The sequence below is a fragment of the Dipteris shenzhenensis genome, chromosome 25, assembly GCF_047967505.1.
Source record: "Dipteris shenzhenensis isolate YYH24624 ecotype China chromosome 25, Dip_SZ_1.0, whole genome shotgun sequence".
Classification (NCBI taxonomy): Eukaryota; Viridiplantae; Streptophyta; class Polypodiopsida; order Gleicheniales; family Dipteridaceae; genus Dipteris; species Dipteris shenzhenensis.
Window position 1 is genome coordinate 1,213,226 of NC_141620.1, and position 21,862 is coordinate 1,235,087.

At 39.7% G+C, this 21,862-nt stretch overlaps 1 protein-coding gene across 1 annotated transcript in view; it reads right to left on the reverse strand.

Moving 5' to 3' along the window:
• Nucleotides 1–13,100: 13,100 nt before the first annotated feature.
• Nucleotides 13,101–21,862, reverse strand: part of LOC147885290 (uncharacterized) — an 85,523-nt gene continuing 76,761 nt past the window's right edge. Inside the window, exon 6 of the mRNA XM_087396895.1 lies at nucleotides 13,101–13,447. Coding sequence (XP_087253021.1) covers nucleotides 13,190–13,447 — 258 coding nt within the window. The 3' untranslated portion in view covers nucleotides 13,101–13,189. The remainder of the gene's footprint in view (nucleotides 13,448–21,862) is intronic.

Here is a 21,862-nt window from a genome sequence, read left to right on the forward strand (position 1 = left end):
CATCACTAAAAGTGATAGATTGTTGTCGAGTTTGATGCTCTTTTTCTTTTGCACCCCAGTCAATCAATTGCTTAAAGCTTGCAGGCATCATACTACTCTCAAATCCCTTCTTGCCTCTTTTCTAAAGGTTGTTGTCAAAATAACAGTTCAATATTTTAAACATTCAAATCTACAATTCGAAAGAAAAAATCCATTAGCATATGTATACCAAATTTGACATACCATGCTTTTGAATACATTGAAATATGGAGCCAAGCTCTCCATCCTACTACTCTCTAGAAACTCCTCCCAAACAGCATCCCAATCCGGCATGTTCAATTGCCGGATCATTGCTTCCTGCATTCTCATGTATATTTTATGCCTGCATTGAAAACACAAGTAAAATTCTTCTCACTTTTACAGTTGAAACAAAGTCTATTGAAACATTATTTGTAAAGGATTAATGTAAAATTAAGGAGAGACATGATGCAAAGGAGAGAAGTTTACTTCCTCATCAAATTCATTACCCATTTCATCCAAAGAGAGATCCCCAGACACCACTCTGCCAAGCATAGACTTAATTAGAATCTCATCTTTAATTCCTTGCATGCTCTTCCATGCTATGGCTTGAATTTCTTAAGGTAATTCCTTCAAGGTCTGGGTTTCTTTCTTGACTCCTTAAGGTATGAGTTTTTTCTGCCCTTTGATTTCAAAATTCTCCACTTTGAAAAAATTGCATTTATCAAATCCCAAACTTCTCCACTACGAAATGCAATTTGAAACATCCCGTCCCATGATCTGAAGCTGTCACTTGGCCTTGACAGATCTTTAATTGTTGTGGAAATCCCAGTCTCATTCAACAAAGGCCAAGAAAAACTCTGGAGTGATCAAAGAACAATCCTCGTTGAGTTTCGTAAACAAACTCATTTTGATGAAAACGAACTCGTTCTATCCAAGACATGGACTTCGTGTAGTCATTGTCATTATTGTGATCAAAAGCCAGTAAGTTTGTCTCTGAATTAGTCAAACCAGCGTAAACTGTACAATTACATGTCTTGTAATGAGAGTTGCGTGGAAACTTTATATTCAACTGCCTTTTTGCCTCTGCTGAATGGGAGTCTCCAAGAACAAAGTAGTTATAATCATTTGCTTTTCGACGATCAAAAGATGCCTTGTATGGACAATCTTTTGGATCCACGAGCACAATGTAGTTCACAACCTGTGTATGCGGATTGTCCTTCATTCATGACTTCAAATTCTCAATATGGAAAGGATGTATTTTTCACACCTCAAATGGCCGAAGGCCAGTCTTAGGATCAATAGGAGGTCTGATAACATGATCAATGCGAAGAAGAAAGTCTATCGATCCACAAGGTTATCTCATTGTACCTTTGCTCGAAGAAGAAAGTCTATTGATCCACAAGGTTATCTCATTGTACCTTTGCTCGAACTCTATTTTGTTGTGTATCTGAGGTGCCATCTCTAATATCAGCAGCTCCTGGTACTTGCTGGAGCCTTTGATCCTAGTTTACTCCGTTTTTTCCCTTGTGCAATAGATGGAGTCTCCTCAACAACATCCTCATCAGACTCAAGAGGAAACACACTTGCAGCCAATAGAGGTTATTTTTTTGGGAGTGGTGCACTCAAACCATGCCCACTTGGAGGTGCACTCAATCCATGATGGCCTAAAAGAGAAGGTGCTCTCAATCCATGTGAACTTGTGAAAGTTCTTAATCCTTTTATACTAGAGCCAAAATTTTCAGCTTCAATACGGGAAGATCCCTTACCTTTTGACTTTGAAGAACCTCTTGGTTTGATTGGTGATGTTGCGGTATCTTCTTCATAACCCTCCTCTGTATGCTCCTTAGAATCACTATTGGAAGTTGATACCTCCATCTGCTCGATAATTTTATCAACCTCCACAATTTGATTTGTCAAGTGATAAAAAAGCTCCTGGACACACAAAACAAAATTGAATCTCTCATAGTATTCAAAAGAAATTACATAAACATAGAGAATTAGAAATTACTTATGGATTGTAACTAACCTTCCCTTCCTCTTTGATTTGTTTTGATTGTTCTGCTACAATGGGGGAGTAACACCTTTCAAAGAGAACTTCTCTTCCATAACAATACAAACAATAGGTTTCTTATTGTTATCAATCCCAAGCATTTCAACACATTCCTCATTGGACTCACTTCTTGTGATATCTTTAATCTTTATTATTGGCTTAAAAACTGATCTTCCATTGGGAAGTGTCTTTGGAAGCGACAAAGTCATCTCTTTCGTATCAGTGTTAACTTTGATGGTCCATTTTGAATCAATGTTATTGTGTACTTCCACTATCTCCCATAATGTTTGAATTTGCAATGAACCTTCATCAAATGGAGCAGGAACATCATAAATCTGTTGAAGCTATTTCACCTCAAGACTTGGATCCTTGGCACTTTTCTTTGGTTCCTTGGTGCCTTTCTTTTCCACCCTTATCTTTTGGATCCTAGTGGAAGCATCCTCCGATGTGGGCTTTCCAAAGACATGGATTTCTCCGAAAGTTTGGTTGTTCGACATGATACCTACAAAATACATAAACAATGTCAAAATATTATGATATCATGGAGAGAATATCTCAAGTTGAAAAAAACAAAGCTAGTACAACAAGCTTGATGGTTTCTAAAAAGACTTTGTGCTTCTAACATCTACATTCTTCATGGAAAAAGATGTCAACATGCTTATTATTGGAACATAATTTTGGACTAGAGAATAAAAGACAAAAAAGCATGAAAAGTAACAACACTACAATGCAAAAACTACAAAATTATGGCCAAAACGCCTCCCTTTCTCTCTCAAATTTAATTAAAAAACACTAGAAAACAACTCCATAATTCGAAGAGAAAAATCTACTTTTCAATACAACTCAACTAAAAAATAAACAAAATTTACCAAAAAACCCTCTCCCTCTCCCTCTCCCTCTCTCTCTCTCTCTCTCTCTCTCTCCCTCTCTCTCTCTCTCTCCCCCTCCCTCCCACTCTCTCTCTCCCTCCCTCTCCATCTCTCTCTCGATCTCTCTCTCCCCCTCAAAGCCTCTCTCTCTCTCTCTCTCTCTCTCTCTCTCTCTCTCTCCTTCTCTTTCTCTTTCTCTTTCTCCCTATCTCTCTCTCTCTCTCTCTCTCTCTCTCTCTCTCTCTCTCTCTCTTTCTCTTTCGCCCTATTTCTCTCTATCTCTATCTCCTGAAAATATGGTTTGCTGGCTCAGAAAAGCCCTCTATGGCTTGAAGCAGGCACCCCATGCATAGTATGCGAAGATACATGCATTTTTGGTGGCTTTAAGAATAGCCCAACTAAGGCCGCTCTTTATGTCCAAAAGAGTGCATTAGAATTTTTAATTCTGATTTTATATGTGGATGACATGCTTATCACTGGGCCAGATATGGAATAAATTGCAGATTTCAAGGCTGATTTACAGTAGTCTTTTGCCATGACAGACATGGCTCGGTTGCACTATTATTTGGGCATATAGTTTGCATATGTTGAGGGGGGTATAATGATAAGTCAGTCCAAGTATATTGGATAGCTTGTGAGCATGGCGGTTCTGAGAAGAGGCGTGGCTTCTAGAGACCTGAGATGACTTCCAGTAGTTTAATGGCGGTAATTGAGGCGACAACGCATGCCTATAAACTACATGTTGGCAAAGTGCTCTCTCTCTCTCTCTCTCTCTCTCTCTCTCTCTCTCAGAGCCTTCTAAGCTCTCTGAGTCTTTATTGTGTGTGTCTGAGCAGTTGCTCATTAGGATTTTAGTCGAATCTTATAGTGAGTCGGTCAAAGAGTCATGTTCTTGTAAGTGCAGTAACAATTGCAGTAGCAATGAGCTGCAGTCCTGAAGGTCTCAAGTCAATTGAAGTTGTCCCTCCTAAGCTTGATATAGTTCCAGTTTGTGGTACTCTGTTGTGTCGCAATCATTCCTTGATGTGAGAAATCTAAATTGTTTGAGAGCATCATTTTATGTGGTAAAATCAATTTGGGTTGTGAGGCTTTAAAAGCAAACAATGGTATTAGAGCGGTTCGGGTCCATGAAACTCAAAGAAATCTGATGGCCAGAGAGATCTAAGACGGATTCCGAGGGTCCAAGGCATGTTGCATCGTTGTTGCTTTGAATTATTGATCTGTCTCTTCTCTCTTGTGGCGGATTCCTAGATGCATGCAACTATGTTCTCTCCTGGCATCTCACCATAATTTGGGAACAAGGACTTTTTGCGGCATAGTGCTTTGAAGGCAAGGCGTTTTGAAAGCACAAACTTCATTCTTTATCATATCTTTGTGAATGCCCACTTCAGTCTCCGGGTTCATGAGACAGAATCAAGCATGAAGATGAGAAGTCTTACAAGGATCTCTGGTTAGAGGATTGATTGAGGTGGCGCCCTAGACATGCAAGAAAAGCAGAAGCTACAACCGAAAGAAGAAGAAATTTGTACTCGAAGTGCTCACTGAAGCATGCATATTGTGCTTGGAAGATGTTATGTGCTGATCGAGATCATGTTGAGGGGTTGCGCCCTATGTGGGTAACTTGATTTGGGTGCCGTGCCCTATGTGGGTGGCTGTTTGTTACCATGCCTTGTGTAATGTCTTGTATTTTTCTGGTCTCTGTTAGTGAATCGAACAGGTTGATTTTTGAAACCGGCCTTCAGTAAACTAAATAGTAGTAAACTGTAACTATCTTAGCACCCACGCTATTTATAGCCACATTGCATCATTTCCAGCCACTTCCATTAGTTAAATATCACTTAGAAATAACTTTGAAACCACTGAAAGGGAGGCTAGAGTGTCCCTGCTCTCAGAAAACAAATGCAAGAGACACAGATTGGCCCCAAATGCTTTGATGCCCCTTTTGGTATCTATTTTATTCCTTTGACAATGGAAAAGTGCTTATACAACAAGGGTTCACTCCCTTGCACTCTATTTCATTGGCAAATCCACTATCTAAGCCAGTTCTTGGCTTCATACTGCATCCAATCCCTATTGTACACTAGAACCCATCTGCCAAGGCAAGGCTAAGGCATTTTCCACTATCTGTGGCCACTGCAAAGCTGTCCAAGCATTCCACAAGGCATCTGGCTTGCTACAAAGGGTTTGGCAGTCCCACAAGCCAATGTCTAGCCTCTCAGCACACGTGACCTAAAAGCAGGAAGAAATCCATAGAGCATGACAAAGTGAGGGATCAAGGAGGATCGTAACACCATGAGAGAGACATAAGGTAGGAAACACTCAATCTATTACAATGAATATAATCAACAATACATGATAGGCTTCTTATATAGAGAGAGCCCTTTGAATATTCAACACCTGTGGGATCCTCTGATCCACATCTCTCCTTGTGGATATCCTTGATCCACATCTCCACATCATGTAGTCCACATCCTAGGGTGGCTACTTTAATTCCCTCCTATACCATCATACCTTAGCCTCTAATATGTGCTCATGGCACCATATCTTAGCAATGTGTACTCTAGCCTTTTAACTAACCCAATACAAGCACTAGCACCCATCAACATGTCAATAGCAACACCCCCCTCTTACAAAAGCTATTGATAAAGGCTAAGTGAGTAGCTCCCTCTTCTCAATGCTTGCCTTGAGCATGAGGAGGGGTTAAATGGAAGGACAAGAAATGAGGGAGGAAGATGGCTCCAAAACTATTGAAAGGCTAAACAATAAAGGGAATGTAATGGAAGAGAGAGAGGAAGGGATGAAGGAGGGAGAAAATGCAAGGAGAAGGGAATGGAAAGAAGGAGAAGGGAATCTAATGAAGGAAAGAGAAAATGGCGGGATGAAAGAGGGAATGGAGGAAAGAGAAGGAAAGGAAAGAGGGGTAAGGAGAAGAAACGAGGGAGGAAGATGGCCCCAAAACCTTTTCTTTTTGTTTTTTTTTTGCTCTAAAACTTGTTGAAAGGGTAAACAATAGACTCTAGGATATTTCACTGGCTATAAAGATAGATATTGATGTCAATTTATCCCCCACTAATATGTTTGTTATTGGAACTTTTGTCCACAAAATACTCCTCTAAAGTATGAGTTCAATTCTGCTTAATGCACGTATCTTAGCTATCTTAAATGATACCAGTATGGTAGATGATGGGCATTGGAAAAGAGATGAACCACTCACTCACAACGCATGAGAGAGCTAGTCATGGCAAGGGTGGATGGGAAGGAGTGAATAGGTAAAGGAAGGCCAGGTAATGGAAGGGATCAATGTTAAGGGTAGGGAGTGGATGCGTGAGAGAGAGAGAGAGAGAGAGAGAGAGAGGAGTGCACAACCAAGACGACTAAATTATAACAAAGAAAATTGAGAATACATGCATTTTCTCTCTCAGGATTAGGGTAAGGTTTAGGGTTTCCCCATGTCCCTTAGGTTCCTCCCTAGAACTTAGTATATGGTGTAGTTTATACCATTCTCAACACCCCCCCTTAGATTACACTCTATACAGGGTGTGTATACAGAATTTATTTAAATAGAAAAATGACACTATGGAAAAAATGGGGATAAAGAAGAACCTAAGAGATAAGAGAATATGCATGAGCATAGAGACTTTGCATTCGAAATTTGTACAAAAAGGAAAACCTCATTTCCCCCTCGTAAGTTGTAGGTGGCAAATGTCAACTCATCATCAAAAGTATGAGAACTTGTCAAGGAAATGGCTTTGTAAAAATAATGACAACTTGTTCTTGTGTTGGACAATGAACAACATCAATTTCTTCATTGAGAATCTTTTCTCTAATGGAGTGATAATGCACTTTGATATGCTTTGGTAATCTTTCTCTAATAAGGTGATAATGTACTTCAATATGCTTTGTTCTAGCATGAAAGATTGGATTCCTTGCTAAATGGATGCTATTGATATTGTTGGTATAGAACACAGTTGGTTCTTTGGAAATAATTTCAATGTTTGTAGAAGTCTACTGCACCAAATTGCTTCTCATGTAGCATTGGTTGGTCCTCTATCTTGCTTTGCCAAGGCAAAGCTATTGATCCACTTGTACATCTTCTATCATATGTAGCTCCTGACCAATCAACATCAATATATCCATGAAAACTAACATCTATTAAGTTGTTAGATTTCAGTTCATAATCGTTCAAGTATTTGAGGACCTTTTTAGTTGCACAGAGATAAAACATGACAAAGCTACTAACGCAAGAGTAAAATATATCCAATTGTACATCTTCCATCATCTAGAGTTCCTACCCAATTGAAATCAATATATCCATGAAAACTAACATCTTCAAGTTGTCATATTTCAGCCCATAATCTTTCAAATATTTGAGAAACTTTTGCACAGAGATGAAACTTTTTTGGCTTCTGTATGAATTGACTGAAAATCCAATGGAATAAAGATGTCTAGCCTTGTGATTGTTAAATAAATCAAGCTTCAAATAAGTTGTCGATACTAATGAGGATTTATATTAGGAGATTTGCCATGAGATGACAATCTAATGTTACATTCTACAAGATTTGAGGTGGCTTGCAGCAGTCACATAAACAAAACCATTGATGAAATTTTTTCATTATATTTGTCCTTGATACCATTGTCATTCTCTTCATACTTCAATGTCAAGAAATTATGCTCTCCCATGTCTTTCATGTTGGGAAATTATGCTCTCAAACTCTGTTTACCTATGAAATAGGTGTTCATTGGAAGTGGTGATGATCACGTCGTCAACATAAAGCACAAAGAAAATAGTATGTTATGTTATATTTTTTATGTAAAGTGATGGTAGGGCTGATGGTTGAAATTCCATTATGAATTATTGCATTCCAAGCATGTGTGGCCTATCCTTCATCTAGATATCCCTTAATATTCATTTAATGGATAAGCCAATCAAAAGGTGAACCAATAGTGGTCATCTTCACAAATACGCAAAGGTCTCTTCGTAATCTATTCCAAGTTTTGAAGCAAATCCCTTCGACAACTAATTGGCTTTGTATTTGTCAATTGATTTGTCTAAATTGAGCTGGAATTTGTAACCCATTTGCAACCAACGGGCATCTTTTTTATTTATAAATATGTTGATTCCCATGTTTACTTTTTGATGAGTAATGACCGTGAATCTCATAATGCATTGATTTGGAGCATGTCAATGCTTCTAGACCACAAAATGGGACAATATTGATGGCTTTCCCATGTTGCATGATTCACATACATCTTTTAAAATGTATACGTGCAGAAGGCCTTGAACCATGTTTATTTGCTTGAGTGAAACCAAGCTTTTGAAATTGAGGTGACCATACCTTGTGTTCCATAGTGTGCTTAAAGTATCATCATTTTAATGAGAAGTGGTTTGTACTGCTTGAATAAGCATAGATGAAGAAAGTTTCTTCTTCCAATTTATAATAAATTTACTTGGATGGTATAATTCTCGGATTGTGTAACCAAACTTGTTTTTGAACACTAGTTCCAAATCTCTTTCACTCATGTCACCAACTGATAAGATGTTTTGAGTCATTATTGAAAGAAAAAAAGCATCTCCTACGCTTTGTGTAATGCCTTCATAACTATGGAGATGAATGTTATGATTTGAGGTATTGTCACCCATCATTACATTTTCTTTAGCATTCTTATATGGATGCATTTTAAAAACCATTTTTTCTCATATAGTTGACTCAAACCACCAAAATATCTTTATTACTGTGTAAATGCTTCAGATTTCTACATTAGAACATTGTGAAATAAGAACTTTTGATGTTGAGCTTTGTTATCCAATGATTGCCTTTGATTTTTCTCATTGACAAAGTTGCTAGATTGTCTTTGATTTTCATTTTGATAATGTTACTATTATTGATTTCTATCTCTATTGTATTGTCCACTTACAACACTCCCGTGTTTGTTCTTGCATTTTGGCTCCTAATAGCCCATAATTCCACCATAATTGCAAGTACATATAGTTATTTTTTGGACTTTGGAGTGGTAACCTCCTTTGTTCATGCCCCTTGAACTCTAGAATTCCATGTTTTCGTCTAAATCAAAGGGCCATGTTTCCCTCTAATTTGAAGGGCCATGATGTTGATGTGATGAAGACGATGATCCATGGTAATTGTTAGAGTGTCTACCAAGGCTATGTGAATTTCAATTATGTCTTCTAACATCGTTTTGACTTCCTCTTTGGAAACCTCTACCTCTAGCATAGAAAGCCTACTTTTAATTCTTTTGTAACTATAGAAAAACGTCTCCACATCTCCTATTACATAAAAATGTCAGACATGATTTCACATGTCGATGTAGCATCTCAAGTGACAATGGTTGTAACAAATTACTCATAATTTGAACTAGTCTTTTGTTTTTTGTTTCATGGATAAGTGATGCTAGTAGGTCTTTAAGTTGGACCTACACATATTTCAGATGATAGCTTCTTTGCACTATTGAGTTGATTTTAAGCATTATGATGATGATATGTATTGAATCTATTTCTAATCTTTGTTTGCATTCATTGTTGATGTAGTGGTGTCCTTAACATTTAAGTTGCTTAGGTTAAGTGCCAATTGAGCTCTTTCATCCCAATATGCTTTCTTCTCACTGATGTCTCTAGCTTCATTTGTTATCAACACTTCCAATTACCATAGTTGTTGTCATCCAATTTGATGTTCTCGTCCAAGAAAATGCTATCATCATGAGTTTTTGTCACATTTTTATATTTTGATGTTGAAATGTCTAATTGAGGGTCTAGAGGCTTTGAATATTGCATTCAATTTTAACCAAGCTATGATGAATCTTCTCCAACATGTCCTGGAATGGGTGCCATGATTGCACGTTGTAATTATGCCAAAAATTAATGAAATTTTCTTGCACATTCTCAAAAAATGTGTCAAACTATTGTGCTTTAGATGCTAAAGATGCTAGACTCACTTCTTATATAAATGAGGTGGACTTAAGAAATTAATGGGCAAGGCATTCACACAGACAAGTCCATGGCCAAGCTGATGAGTCATGGATCATTGACTCTAGAGCCTGCAGTCCCTTAACTCCGCAAAGAGTGAGTGGTTCTCTCACTTAGAGAAATGTGACAGTGACGATGTAGAACTATGAGACTCCAGACTTCATCATACAAATGCAGGATACATATATATGGGATGTACATAACGTTTTGTATGTTTTAGGATTGAAGAAAAACCTTCTACCTGTTAGTGGCATTACTTAAATAGACAAGAAGGTGTAATTTGATGAAGGGGAATGTGTTATTCGAGACAAGGGTGATGATGTCATATATTACCATCTTCGGAAGGCCTCGCGGGCCTATGAGACAAAGTAAAAATAAAGGATAACTCATGCAAGCCACAATGGGATGAGGCAAAGGGCTTGCTAGGACCCTTGCTGAGTACTATATTTAAAAAGATCAAAAAACTCAAACTAGTACTTAAGATACATAGCTAGGTGCCATGGTTACTCTCCTGTGGGCCGCAAAGTTGTCTCATATTTGTGTTTGTCACGTCGTCTCTCGATAGGCATGATCCTCGTGATCTCTATATTTGGTGGGCCATATCAAGAGTGATGCCTCGGTTCAAAAAATCCCCTCCGACTAGGGCTCCCGAACCTCCATCGTGCATGCTATCGTGCATGGTCTATATGTCGTTGGCTCCATTGCTCCATGCCGTCTCTTCCCGTTGACCCATGCTGTTCTCATGTTCGCTATCTCCCCCTCTACTCCATTATGTTCCGAGGTTGACTTGAAAGCATAGAAATATGTGACATGTTGGTGTGGATGGTCAACCTAGGTCTCATGTGGCACCTCCTGCTATCTGATATGCCACAACATGGTCTCGCTGTGTCACCGCATCTCCATCAAATAGAGGCCAGCACAGTACCTAGTCATGAAAGCGGATCAGCCGGGAGAGTGGTCCAAAATTGTGCTCCTTCTGAAAGAGACAATGGTACCGTCCTAGATTAAGCTTGATAATGACTTTCAAAATTTGTCATGAATGATGTGAAATTCTTGGGTTTATGGAGCTGGAGGCGTGGGTTGAATCTAAAGTCCATTTGGCTTCAAAATGATTATATTTTGACCTTGACATGATTGTCCTAGCGAGAATCTCTTGGACTTTAGGATAACTCTTTTGTAATTGGATTGGTCGAGTTTTACTAAGTATGGTGATCCACTTCAATTATTCTAGCTGATTTGTGTCGTTAGGTTCAAAGCTGGCCTATTTTCATTAACCAGGTTTAGTGTTGTTTAACCAAGGTAAAACTTAACCTCGATGTGGTTAAGCCATATAGAAAACTATTCACTAGGAGATAGAACACTCAGATGTACCAAATAAAAGTAAATAAATAGATGTGAAAATCCAAGTATAAAACACGCCAAGAACTGTGCCAACAGGCTTGTGGGCTGCAATCAGGCTGCCACATGGTGGCACTCAGATATCCTCACTGAGTTTATTTTAGGGCAGACATGTAGGCCATCCTGGTCAGCACTTCGGGCTCACAGTTTGCCCAAGTTTAGGGCTGCCCGTGGGACTGCCCAGCCATAAGTCCATGTAATTGGGAGAAGGGCTGGGCGAGACCCAGCACAAGGCGCCTGTTTGTAGGACCTTTTATGCTGCCCTGGTGAAGGGAGGATCGTGGAGTCGGCCATCAGGTTGACAGACCCACAGATCCCAGTTGGCAGCTAGTGCAACCTGCAGCGGTTCCACCAAGGAGACACCAGACAAATCTACACCAGTAGAAGAGCCACAGATGGTGCAAGTGAGGAGATCAGGTGAAGTTCTCATGGGCAGATACTGAAGCCGATCCTACAGAGGCCATTGGTGCAGCATAAAGTTGTTGAAGGATTGTGTGAGAGAAAAGGGGTGCACTCACAAGAGAGAAGACCCTACATTTCAGCTAGCTGCACACTAATATAGAATCAGAGATAAGGTTGAGACTTTATGGAAATGTGTGGAAAAGGGTGCCTTTAGTCCCAATAAGACCAATCCACTTGGAACATCTGATCAATGTAGGGCACTAGCACTCAAAGTGCAATCTACATGTGCTAACCCTCTAGGAGGTCTTGTGTTACAATTTCCAATATGGGCACTAGACTGAGGAAGCTGTTAGAGATTAACATTGAATGGGCCTTGCTTGCTAGGCTAAGCCCAAGCCACTATGCACAGTGGAAAATATAGAATTATGATTACTTAATTATATGAGCTCAGAAGAGATGCTCTGGAAGGGAAAGAGGACAGTGGCAGATCCTTTGGTCCTCATTGGTACTCTACTAAAATTTTCTATGAGATAGCTTCAGTGGATTTGTAACTTGGGAACATTTCGGATTGACAAATGTTCCTATGTAAGGAAAAGACACTGTCAGAGATGGGAGCAGCAACCTCTTAATGATATTCTGCATGAGAGCGTATTCCTGTTAGGAAGGGTGATCAAGTACACTACACAGAGACTATATCTAAGAGTTTCTTGTAGGGCTTACATGCCTCCTTTAGACTCTGCTCCTCCTCTTTTTGGAGTAGAGAGCAGTTGTCCTCTCTATAATTCATAATCAAAATGCTACTGAACTCAGAGCGTGGCACTCGCACCACCCCAGAAATCGGCATGTAAGAAACTCAGCATGCTGAATATCACATCTTCTGTACGGCTCAATTTGAAATGTTATGCTGTTTTTCAGAGCAGTCAAATATAATCTCTATCATTCACACAGCAGCTGACGTGTTTTATAAAGATAAGAGGACAAACATTAAATTCTGAAAATGGATTCCTACTTTTGAGATTAAATTTTGTCGTACCAAATGAGGCAATGGGAAATTACTAATAACTAAAACACCAATGCTTATACAGAGAGACAAAGAATTACTAAACATCTTTTGATTCCTAGGTGTATTCTTGCACATAAAAGCATTAATCATTGTGCAGTGAGGAAACTTGGAACAATCCTATACAACACTTCAAGAGAAAATCCACCCCATAAACTGTATCTTCAGAAGCTATATTCCTACTTTCTATTTACTACTTGTTCAAGCTGACGTACGTCATCTATATGCATACACAAGGTTGCTCGAAAGCCAATGTTTCTGCGATAAAATTTCCTCTTCTTGAACGGCCTTAGGGATTATTTTATAATATGTGTTCATGGTGAATATTCAAGTAGAAAACGCTTTACAAGATATAAACATTCTAGAGAAATAGTTTCACTCATTTCTTTTCCTTAGCTTTTGTGGTTGGAACTTTCTGATTATCTTCACATTCATTGTCCTCTAGAATTGGCTGACATTCGTGAAGATAAGCGGCTGTAGTTCTTGGGGACATCGATGCCAGATAGAAAAGCAGGGATGACAGTACATTTGCGAAGAAATCCTTCCAACAACACATCGTCTGGAACCTTTAGTGCCTGTCGTATATGAGTCAGTGAGTGACTTGTTGCAGAATCGTTGAGATCCGTCCCTGTCCTCTGAAGGTATCTGAGCAGTTCTACGTATTTTTCTGAGTTGAATTGTGATCCTGTCTGCATATTGAGACAAAAATGATAATCAAAATGAATCAGTGCTGCAGTAATTAAAATACAGCCTTGCCATAGATGATTTACATTAAAAGAAAACAGACATTTAGATTTATGTTTTCTATTTATCGGAGTGTTCAACTCTGATAAATAGAAACCATAAATCTAACTCTGTTCTAACTCGGTTAGAACCCGAGTTAGAACAGAGTTAGATTACTACACATGGAAATGTGTAAATTGCATTCAAAAACATCAGAGAAGCTCTAGAGACATCCTTAGGCAGGGTTTGCAGTTGATAGACTGTGTTTTGTAAAACCATTTCTGCAATTTTGCAGGAATTAACAAAAAGGTGATCGCACACGTATTTGGACTTGTGTAGAAAGGATGCATTTGCAGACTAACACACAAAATGACAGCAAGGGACAACAGGATTTGGAGCACAATTGCATGCAAACGATGATGCCCATGACCACATCGAGGCTGACACGGAGAGTTAAAAATGGCTAGTGTAAAACAATCATAATTGGTGCAAGTGTACTGGGATCACATGTGTTTGTCTGTCTGTTGAAAGGATGCAGTGCAAGTGACACATTCGCAAGTACTAAACAATTAAATCAGAGCGAGGTGAAGTAAATGAAGCATACACTTCGGGCTTTGACAAGACCATGGCACACTGACAGAAGACAGACAATAGAGAAGACAGTAAGACATTTGCAGAAAAAAAGAGTTAAATCGGACTGTGCCATTGAGTTCCATTGGCGCACATCTGTTGGTGTATATATATATATATGTATGGACTTTACCATATGGTGAGATATGAGTAGAGTTATAGTGACCATGATATGGTCTAGTGGAATTAGGGATTTTTTATATAGTGACATGAGTTGAGTTTAGTATAGGGCGGCTGTAATACATGATCTCCTCTCTGTAAAGTAGAATGAGGTTGCATGAGCATTGTGATTCATCCTCTCCTCTCCCCTTGTTTCAACATTGTGGTATCAGAGCTGCAAATATAGTATTGACAGTGCCAAGGTTTGAAAGATCAAGTTCATTAACATCCACGGCCTCAAAACCAGCTAGATCATATTGTCGGCAGTTTGCTGGATCTGACAATATACCATAAGAGCAGGCTGTCCAGCGCCTGCTAGGCCAGTGCCGTCCTCACGTGGACCACCAAGCTGTAGCGTTGGGATGCCTAATTGGTGAATGATTGATGCATATACCTCACATGAAGTGAGAGGTTGATTTGCAGATCAAAAAAATTCAGCTTATGGTGCATTTGGTGGATGAATGTCTTATCACTCACATGAGTTGAGGTGGATTTGGGGACAAAAGAATTCAGTTTGGCATTTGCCTTGAAAAGCGTTATGGTTGATGCCATTTATGCTCAAAAATTGGAAGCCGTGGATGCCTAAAAAGAGAGGGTAGTTTCAGACTTGCATACACTTGCAAGTGGTAAATTTGAAGTGGTTTATGCCTTTGCTGTAATTTGAAAAGATAAAATTCTCAGATTACGCAAATCGTGGGTGAGAAACTCACCAAAGACAATTATAGTGTTTGGTCTGATCGTATGGAAAATTTTCTCATGGGCAAAGGAGTATGGGGTTTGATTATGGGAGAAATGAATGCCCCAGATTTCCATGGGATGACCCAACGGAGGAGCGAAAATTGGAATATAGGACTATGTTCGAGAAGTCCAGGAAGGTGTTGTATTGGATATCAATATGCATTTCAGAAACTCTCATTTGACATATCAAGAAGGCCAACACTCCAAAGACTTGAGACGTAATTCAAAAAATGTATGGTCAAGTACCAAAGCAATAAAAATTCAGCTCAAGCAGAGACTCCACGGAATGTGGAGAGGCAATCGAGGTATTACAGATTATGTTGCAGAAGTTAGGCAAATAATGGAGGATTTGGCCACCATTAATTGCAATGTGGAGGATGATGACCTAGTTTCCATCACGCTGAATGGGGACTAGGGCCAAAATGGACACATCTATCTCCGTGAGAGGTTCTATGCCTGATTTTGAAGAGCTGGTTGCTAGCATGACGGAAGAAGTGAAGCTTGGACTAGTAGTGGGAGAGAGAATTTGTTCTATTATAGGAGAGGTAGCGGTGATTTTAGAGAAAGGAGTGATCCTCTAGAAACTGCAGTAGAGCCTCATATGATCATGAATACCCTATGGATAGAAATGAATATGTGCCTTGAGGTCGTGGTTATATGCAAAGAGGAAGGAAGAAAATCCCCAAACGTGGTAGAGGCAGGGCCAGCCATGCACAAGGAGCTGGAAATTGCCATTTTTTATTGTTATGCCAAATAAAATTCCAGCCATGAGGCTGTAGTGAAAGGCACCAATATGATAATTATGTTAGCCAAAGAGAGTATAAGCATAGGCATGGAGCTCATTTATTTAGCATGGAGCATGTTATGGGAAGCATGTTAGAGCCATCACAAAATGGCAATTCATAAACTTTAATTCCATTTGCCTCTTGGCAATTCACACATTTAGGTGCATCTAGGTCTTCAGCCTTAGATTCATCTAGTCTGTGCCATATCACCCTCACCAAGGACCGTAACATTGATTCCTTTAACCGTTTACATACAGCACAGTAAAATAATGCAAAAATCTTCCCTCGAAAGAAAAATGTCCACCGACCCTTCCGAGGTCATGTTATCTCAACTAGAGCATAACATTTCTTCTCTCTTCACGCATCAGCGTCCTCGATGATGAAATCTCGGAATACTCTCTGCATCTGGTATGCGGATTTCCAAGTAGCCTCAGATAGAGGTAAACCATTCCATGCAACCAACACCATGTGGGTATCTTCCGATTGCAATTGCATACTTGCATTGTTCCTCGGTCCAGGATTCTTGTTGGTTTGCGTCTTGCATATACTCTGTCTCCTGAAACAAAACAACATCCTCAATTAGTGAGTTACCTGGGTGCAAAAACTTCTTTAAACGAGAAACATGAAACACTGGGTGCACCTTACAATCCTATTGTAATTTCAATTTGTAGGCCACCTTGCCTATTCTTTTAAGAATTAACCGCGGTCCAATATATCGGGGTGATAATTTAGCACACTCTACTGCAGTCGAAGCCTTGGAGTGTGAAGGAACTCTGAGAATAACTTTTTCTCATTCCTTAAATTCTCTGACAAGCCTATTTTCATCCGCATACGTCTTAGCTCTATCCATAGCTTGGTGGATGTTAGCTCAACTCATTCCTTAGTGCCTCAAACACCGTAGTCCAAAAATGACTGGTAAATTTAACATCCCTATCTGACACTATGGATCTAGGTATCCATGCACATAAAATATATGTTTAGTAAACAAATTTGCTACTTGTGGAGCACTAACAGACTCCCTAGTCGGAATGAAGTGAGCCATCTTGGTAAGACGGTCAACCACCCCAAGGATAGAATCATATCCATCTTGCATCATAGACAGACCAACTATGACGTCCATGGATATGTTGGATCAATAATTTTTAACACCGGACTAGAGACCACAGCTGCTTTATAGCGCTAAAACTCTCTTGTTGATTCTATTCTCATCGAAAATGTACTTTATCTGAGGTTCGGTCAAACAAAGGTGATACTATCTCGGAATATCCATTGATATGCCTTCGATCAAACTGAACAAATCCTAAGAATGATCGCAAAGCGGTCAAACTTTGAGGAACATGCTAGGTTAGTATCGCAACGACTTTCTTCTGATCCATTTCCACCCCATCAGGAGTAATAATGAACCCTTAATATTCGAGTCTCACCATGCACAACACAAATTTTTTTAAATTCACATAAAGATTGGCTTACCTCAAAGTATCGAACACTTTTTGTAAGTGTTTACGATGCTCAACAATACTTTTGTTGTAAACAAGAATATTGTCAATAAAATGTACTACAAACTTTCCGATATATGGGCATAGTAAATCATTCATAAGCATGACGAATGTCGTCGGAGCATTGGTAAAGTCTAAACAACATTACCAGAAAGTTATAATGTCCAAATCTGCTTCTAAAAGCGGTTTCATACTCATCCTCGGCTCTAATACGAATCTGATGGTAGCCATACTTAAGATCTATCTGTGCTGAAAATTATGGCTCCATATAATGCATCTAGCAAATCATCAATCCGAGCCATCGGATACCTGTTCTTAATAGTGATGATTTTAGTCCTCTATAATCTATACAGAGATAGAAAGTATTATCTTTCTTCTTCTTCAACATCATTGGCGAAGCGAAAGGTGAGAAATTGGACTGAATCTCCCCCAACTTGAGGTATTCTTCTAATAACCTTTGCACCTCATTTTCCTTAGTAAAACTTAATCTATAGGAAGGCCTATTTACAGGTTTTGCCTCCGGAATAAGTTTAATCTTATGTTGAACATACTACTCTGAAGGTAAACCATATGGCAACTCATTCCTAAAATAATCAGAGAACTCCCCTACAATCTGATCTGCCAACTTGGCCATCTCCCCATCTTGGTGGGTAGCGTTAGTGCTAGTCGATGGACCGTCAATCGACTCTACTGATGTTGTACAAAAAAACAAAACTCCTTTTGAGTTTTTCAAACTTCCATCACAGAAACTAACGGTCCCTAGCGCAAAACCTTTTCACCTAGTAAGACATATAGCCCATCCTTCATCTTGAATTGATAAATATGCTTTTTTAAATCAATTGGCTGGATTCTTCTTAGAATGCCACGCCTTTCCAAGGGCTATATCTACATGAGCAAGCCTAGTCATTTCAAAATCCATCTTCTCTGCATAGTCATGAATCATAAGTTCTAACTCGATAACCACTTGGTCCCATACTTTAGTTGAACTTTCATCTGCCATTCTGACTGTATATGCATAGTCAAATGGACTAGTTTTAGTTTCATCCTCTTTACGAGCTTGGAGTTAATTACATTGTGTGTTGACACATAGTCAAACAACACAATGACATCATGATTGGCCACCTGTCCCTTCATTTTAATTAAATCGGTATCGCTAAAAGCTATATACCCAATTGTTGCAGACTTAGATAGGATATTATCAGGTGCACAACCCACTAACTTAGCAATAGATACACACAATAATACCGGCACCGACCTCTGAGAAGATCCCACTAGCTGAATCTACATTTGGTTGGCTCTGGGACTTGCCTTAATTTCCACGTCGCATTCTGAGATCACCATCTCATCCATATGACGATCCTTGTTGTGTGGACAATCTTTCTACTGATAAGGGTGAAGGCATCCAAAATATAAGCCTTCTCTCCTCGCTTTTTCTTTTCGTTCTAGAGTCAAAGAAGATTTTAACCAAGCGCGGGCTGCCATTGGAGTTACTTTTCTCTTCACTCCTATGGTGGTACTTGGTTTAGAAGGAGCCTCTGTTGGCTTTGCCTACTTGGCTTGGCTACTAGGTTGTGAGGCATTGCCCTTACTAATCCAGTTCTTCTTAAACCCACTCTTTTTCGGGTACTCATACCGAGTCCCAACCTGCACAAACCCACTTGGCTTGTTACCCTTGGCATCTTCATAGTGCAAGGCTATGGCTATTGCTTAATCTAGAGTGTTCACATATTTAGCCTGAACTTCCATCTTGATTCTATTATTCAGTCTGAAAATAAAATCCTTTACTTGTACCGACTGAGCAAGAGTTTCATATAATTTTATTACACATTTCCTAAATTTATCACTATATTCAACCAATGATAAATTTCTCTGACGAAGGTTCCTATACTTATCCCAAGCTCGGGATGCTTTATTAGGAGGCAAGAAATGTTTTCTAAAATCCTTCTTGAATCCCTCCCAAGTAGTGGATGCCACACCATCCCTTTGTTGTTTAATTCACCACCTATCCACTGCCTCATTAAACATGTCAGTTTTTATTTCAAAAATGGCAAAAGATTCTCCCCATTTGTGCAACCAGGCTTCCATGACATTAGAGCTACAATCAATCATCTGACCATAATATTTTTCTGACCTGTAATTGGCAATATTAGGTATCATAGCCCTCCTAGGCTCAACCGTATGAATATTGGTTTCAGGCTCTATCAGAGCTTTTCCTTTATCCTCCCTGGATGGTCTTGCAGACATACTATGAACCATCTCTCTAAGTTCGGATTACCCTACATTTGCTTGTATTTGCTGAGCCAAAATTTGTTGTAAGGCATCCTCTAGCAAAGCAATCCTACCAGACAATGTATCGCTGGGCGCGACACCCGCTGTGTCAGCCGGACTCCCGATTCTACGGGATCCACCCATGAAGCTTCTTCTTCAACCTCCATTGCTATAGTTTTGCATTTATCCATATAACCTTAAGTCTAAAAGACTTAACCCTGCTTGGGTTGGTTGTTTTTATTTTTTATTTTTTAATACATTATCTCAAACTGAAATTCCAAGTACATATACCAACTCCAAAACCCCCTACAATCTCCTATTACTGGATATACGCACTATATGCACCTTTTTTTAAATCGCACAATCACAAAAGGCATCTATACAATAGTGAGTTTACAGTCCTGAAAATTCACAATCCTTGAAACCAACTCCCTTTTCCTATACTAGGAAAAACTGCAAAAGAACTTGAATCCAACAAAGAAGCACTCAAAAATCGAAAGGCTGAATTCAAGAGAGAAATGGAAAGCTCCCTGGTCTGGTTTTTTGTTTGTTTAGCTTGCGCTTAGCTTTGTCGTAACTAACGTTCCTCAGCCCTCCCCCTAGCGAGTAACATCATCAACACTAGAGGCAAGAAGCCTATTAATGGGACGAACACAACTTTTAAAGAGCCTGTAATAGGCCTATCATTATGACCACCAAACTGGAAAACTGGTAGAGGCGGGGCGCCGGAGCATGAGGCACCAATGAAATGCACAAACACCTATGTAGGGCCGCCTTGCCCGTCCTAGCAGTATCAAGGCCTAAATGTGACAATATTTATCCCTGAGCCAATTGCCGTCGCTATCACCTACAACTGTGTCACTTCGCAGAAGCAAAGACTCGTCATTTGACAATTTCGCTTAAGCCTTGTACAACTGACAAAGCTTTTGTGATCAATTCATAAACCTCTACAAGGCGAATCACAATCTCTGCTCCCATGAGCAGCCCTCTATCAACCAAATCACAATCTCCGCTCCCAGGCCAAACCTGTACGATGGTGTGAACAAGGAGATCACGAATCCCATGGGTAGGTTGGAATTCCACATTGGAATTCCACACTGTGGGTTTGATGGTCGCATATCCATGGGAAGTATGACGTACAAAGCTCCTCTTAGCCTTAAACGACAGTGTTACCTGTAGCTCTAGCCTCTGGCCCCAATCCTGTATTACTCAAATGGAGGATCCCCTTTGTTGTTGCATACCTTCACCTACAAGCTCTAATACCAAATGAAACAACCCAATCCAAATCTCGGAGCCTAAATCCCAAATCTAGAAATCACGGGCGATGGCACATGAAATTTCCGCCCAGCCAACCTCAAGAGAAGCAAGCCCAAGAAGTATGTACGTAATTACTCCTAAATACTTCCCTAGATCCCTCATCTCCCTAGATGAATCTAGATGCTGCATGTCATGATCTGGAAGCCCCTAGCATGCACCCCTTTTACCCCTCTCTTGGGATAAATGTTAATTCCATTTGCCCCTTGCACGTAGGTGCATCTACGTCTCCAGCCTTAGATTCATGTAGTCTGTGCCATATCAACCTCACCAAGGACCTTGACATCGACATAAATAATGTGCACTCACTCTAGGGTTGAGAGTGGTCAACCTTAAAGTCTGTTCACACATGAGATGTGAAGGGACGTGGACCTTCACGGTTCCCAACTCTCTCACCTATCTTTTCGTCTTGTATTCATTGTACGTATGTGGAGATGGGAGAATGAAATGAATGGAATGCATTATGTTTTCAGCCTGCTTATTTCTTGCAAAATGAATATGTTTCTCTCTCCTCATCTCCATCTTTTAGGCTGTTTTGTCATGCCTAACATTGGCGATCTTGTTGTTCGAATACCCTATTAACTCTGAGACCGAATATGCCTAGTCGAATACCCAACCAATTCTGGTTGATCGGGGCCTTGTGATTGAGGGTACCCAAAGTTTGAAATCAGAATTTTGAAGATGCAAAGTACGTGAGGGTGCAAAAGCAGTGTGAAGAACAACTGCCGAGTAACTAATCAAGAAAGAGATCCACACAAAGATAGTAGCAGGCAATTTTCTGAGATTCACAACCGCCCTTGAAGTAAGGTCAACGTGCTTCTTGAAGGTAAGTGTCTAGGCGAGGCTCGTGAAGGAAAAAGTATTCTTTGTGTGAGTTTCTACCAAAAGTTTCACGCTGATATGAAGATTCATGTTGAATAAAGCAATCCAGATCTACTTTAGGAGAGTATCTCAGCAATTCGGATCTATTTTCCTCGGCAAATTTTAAGGT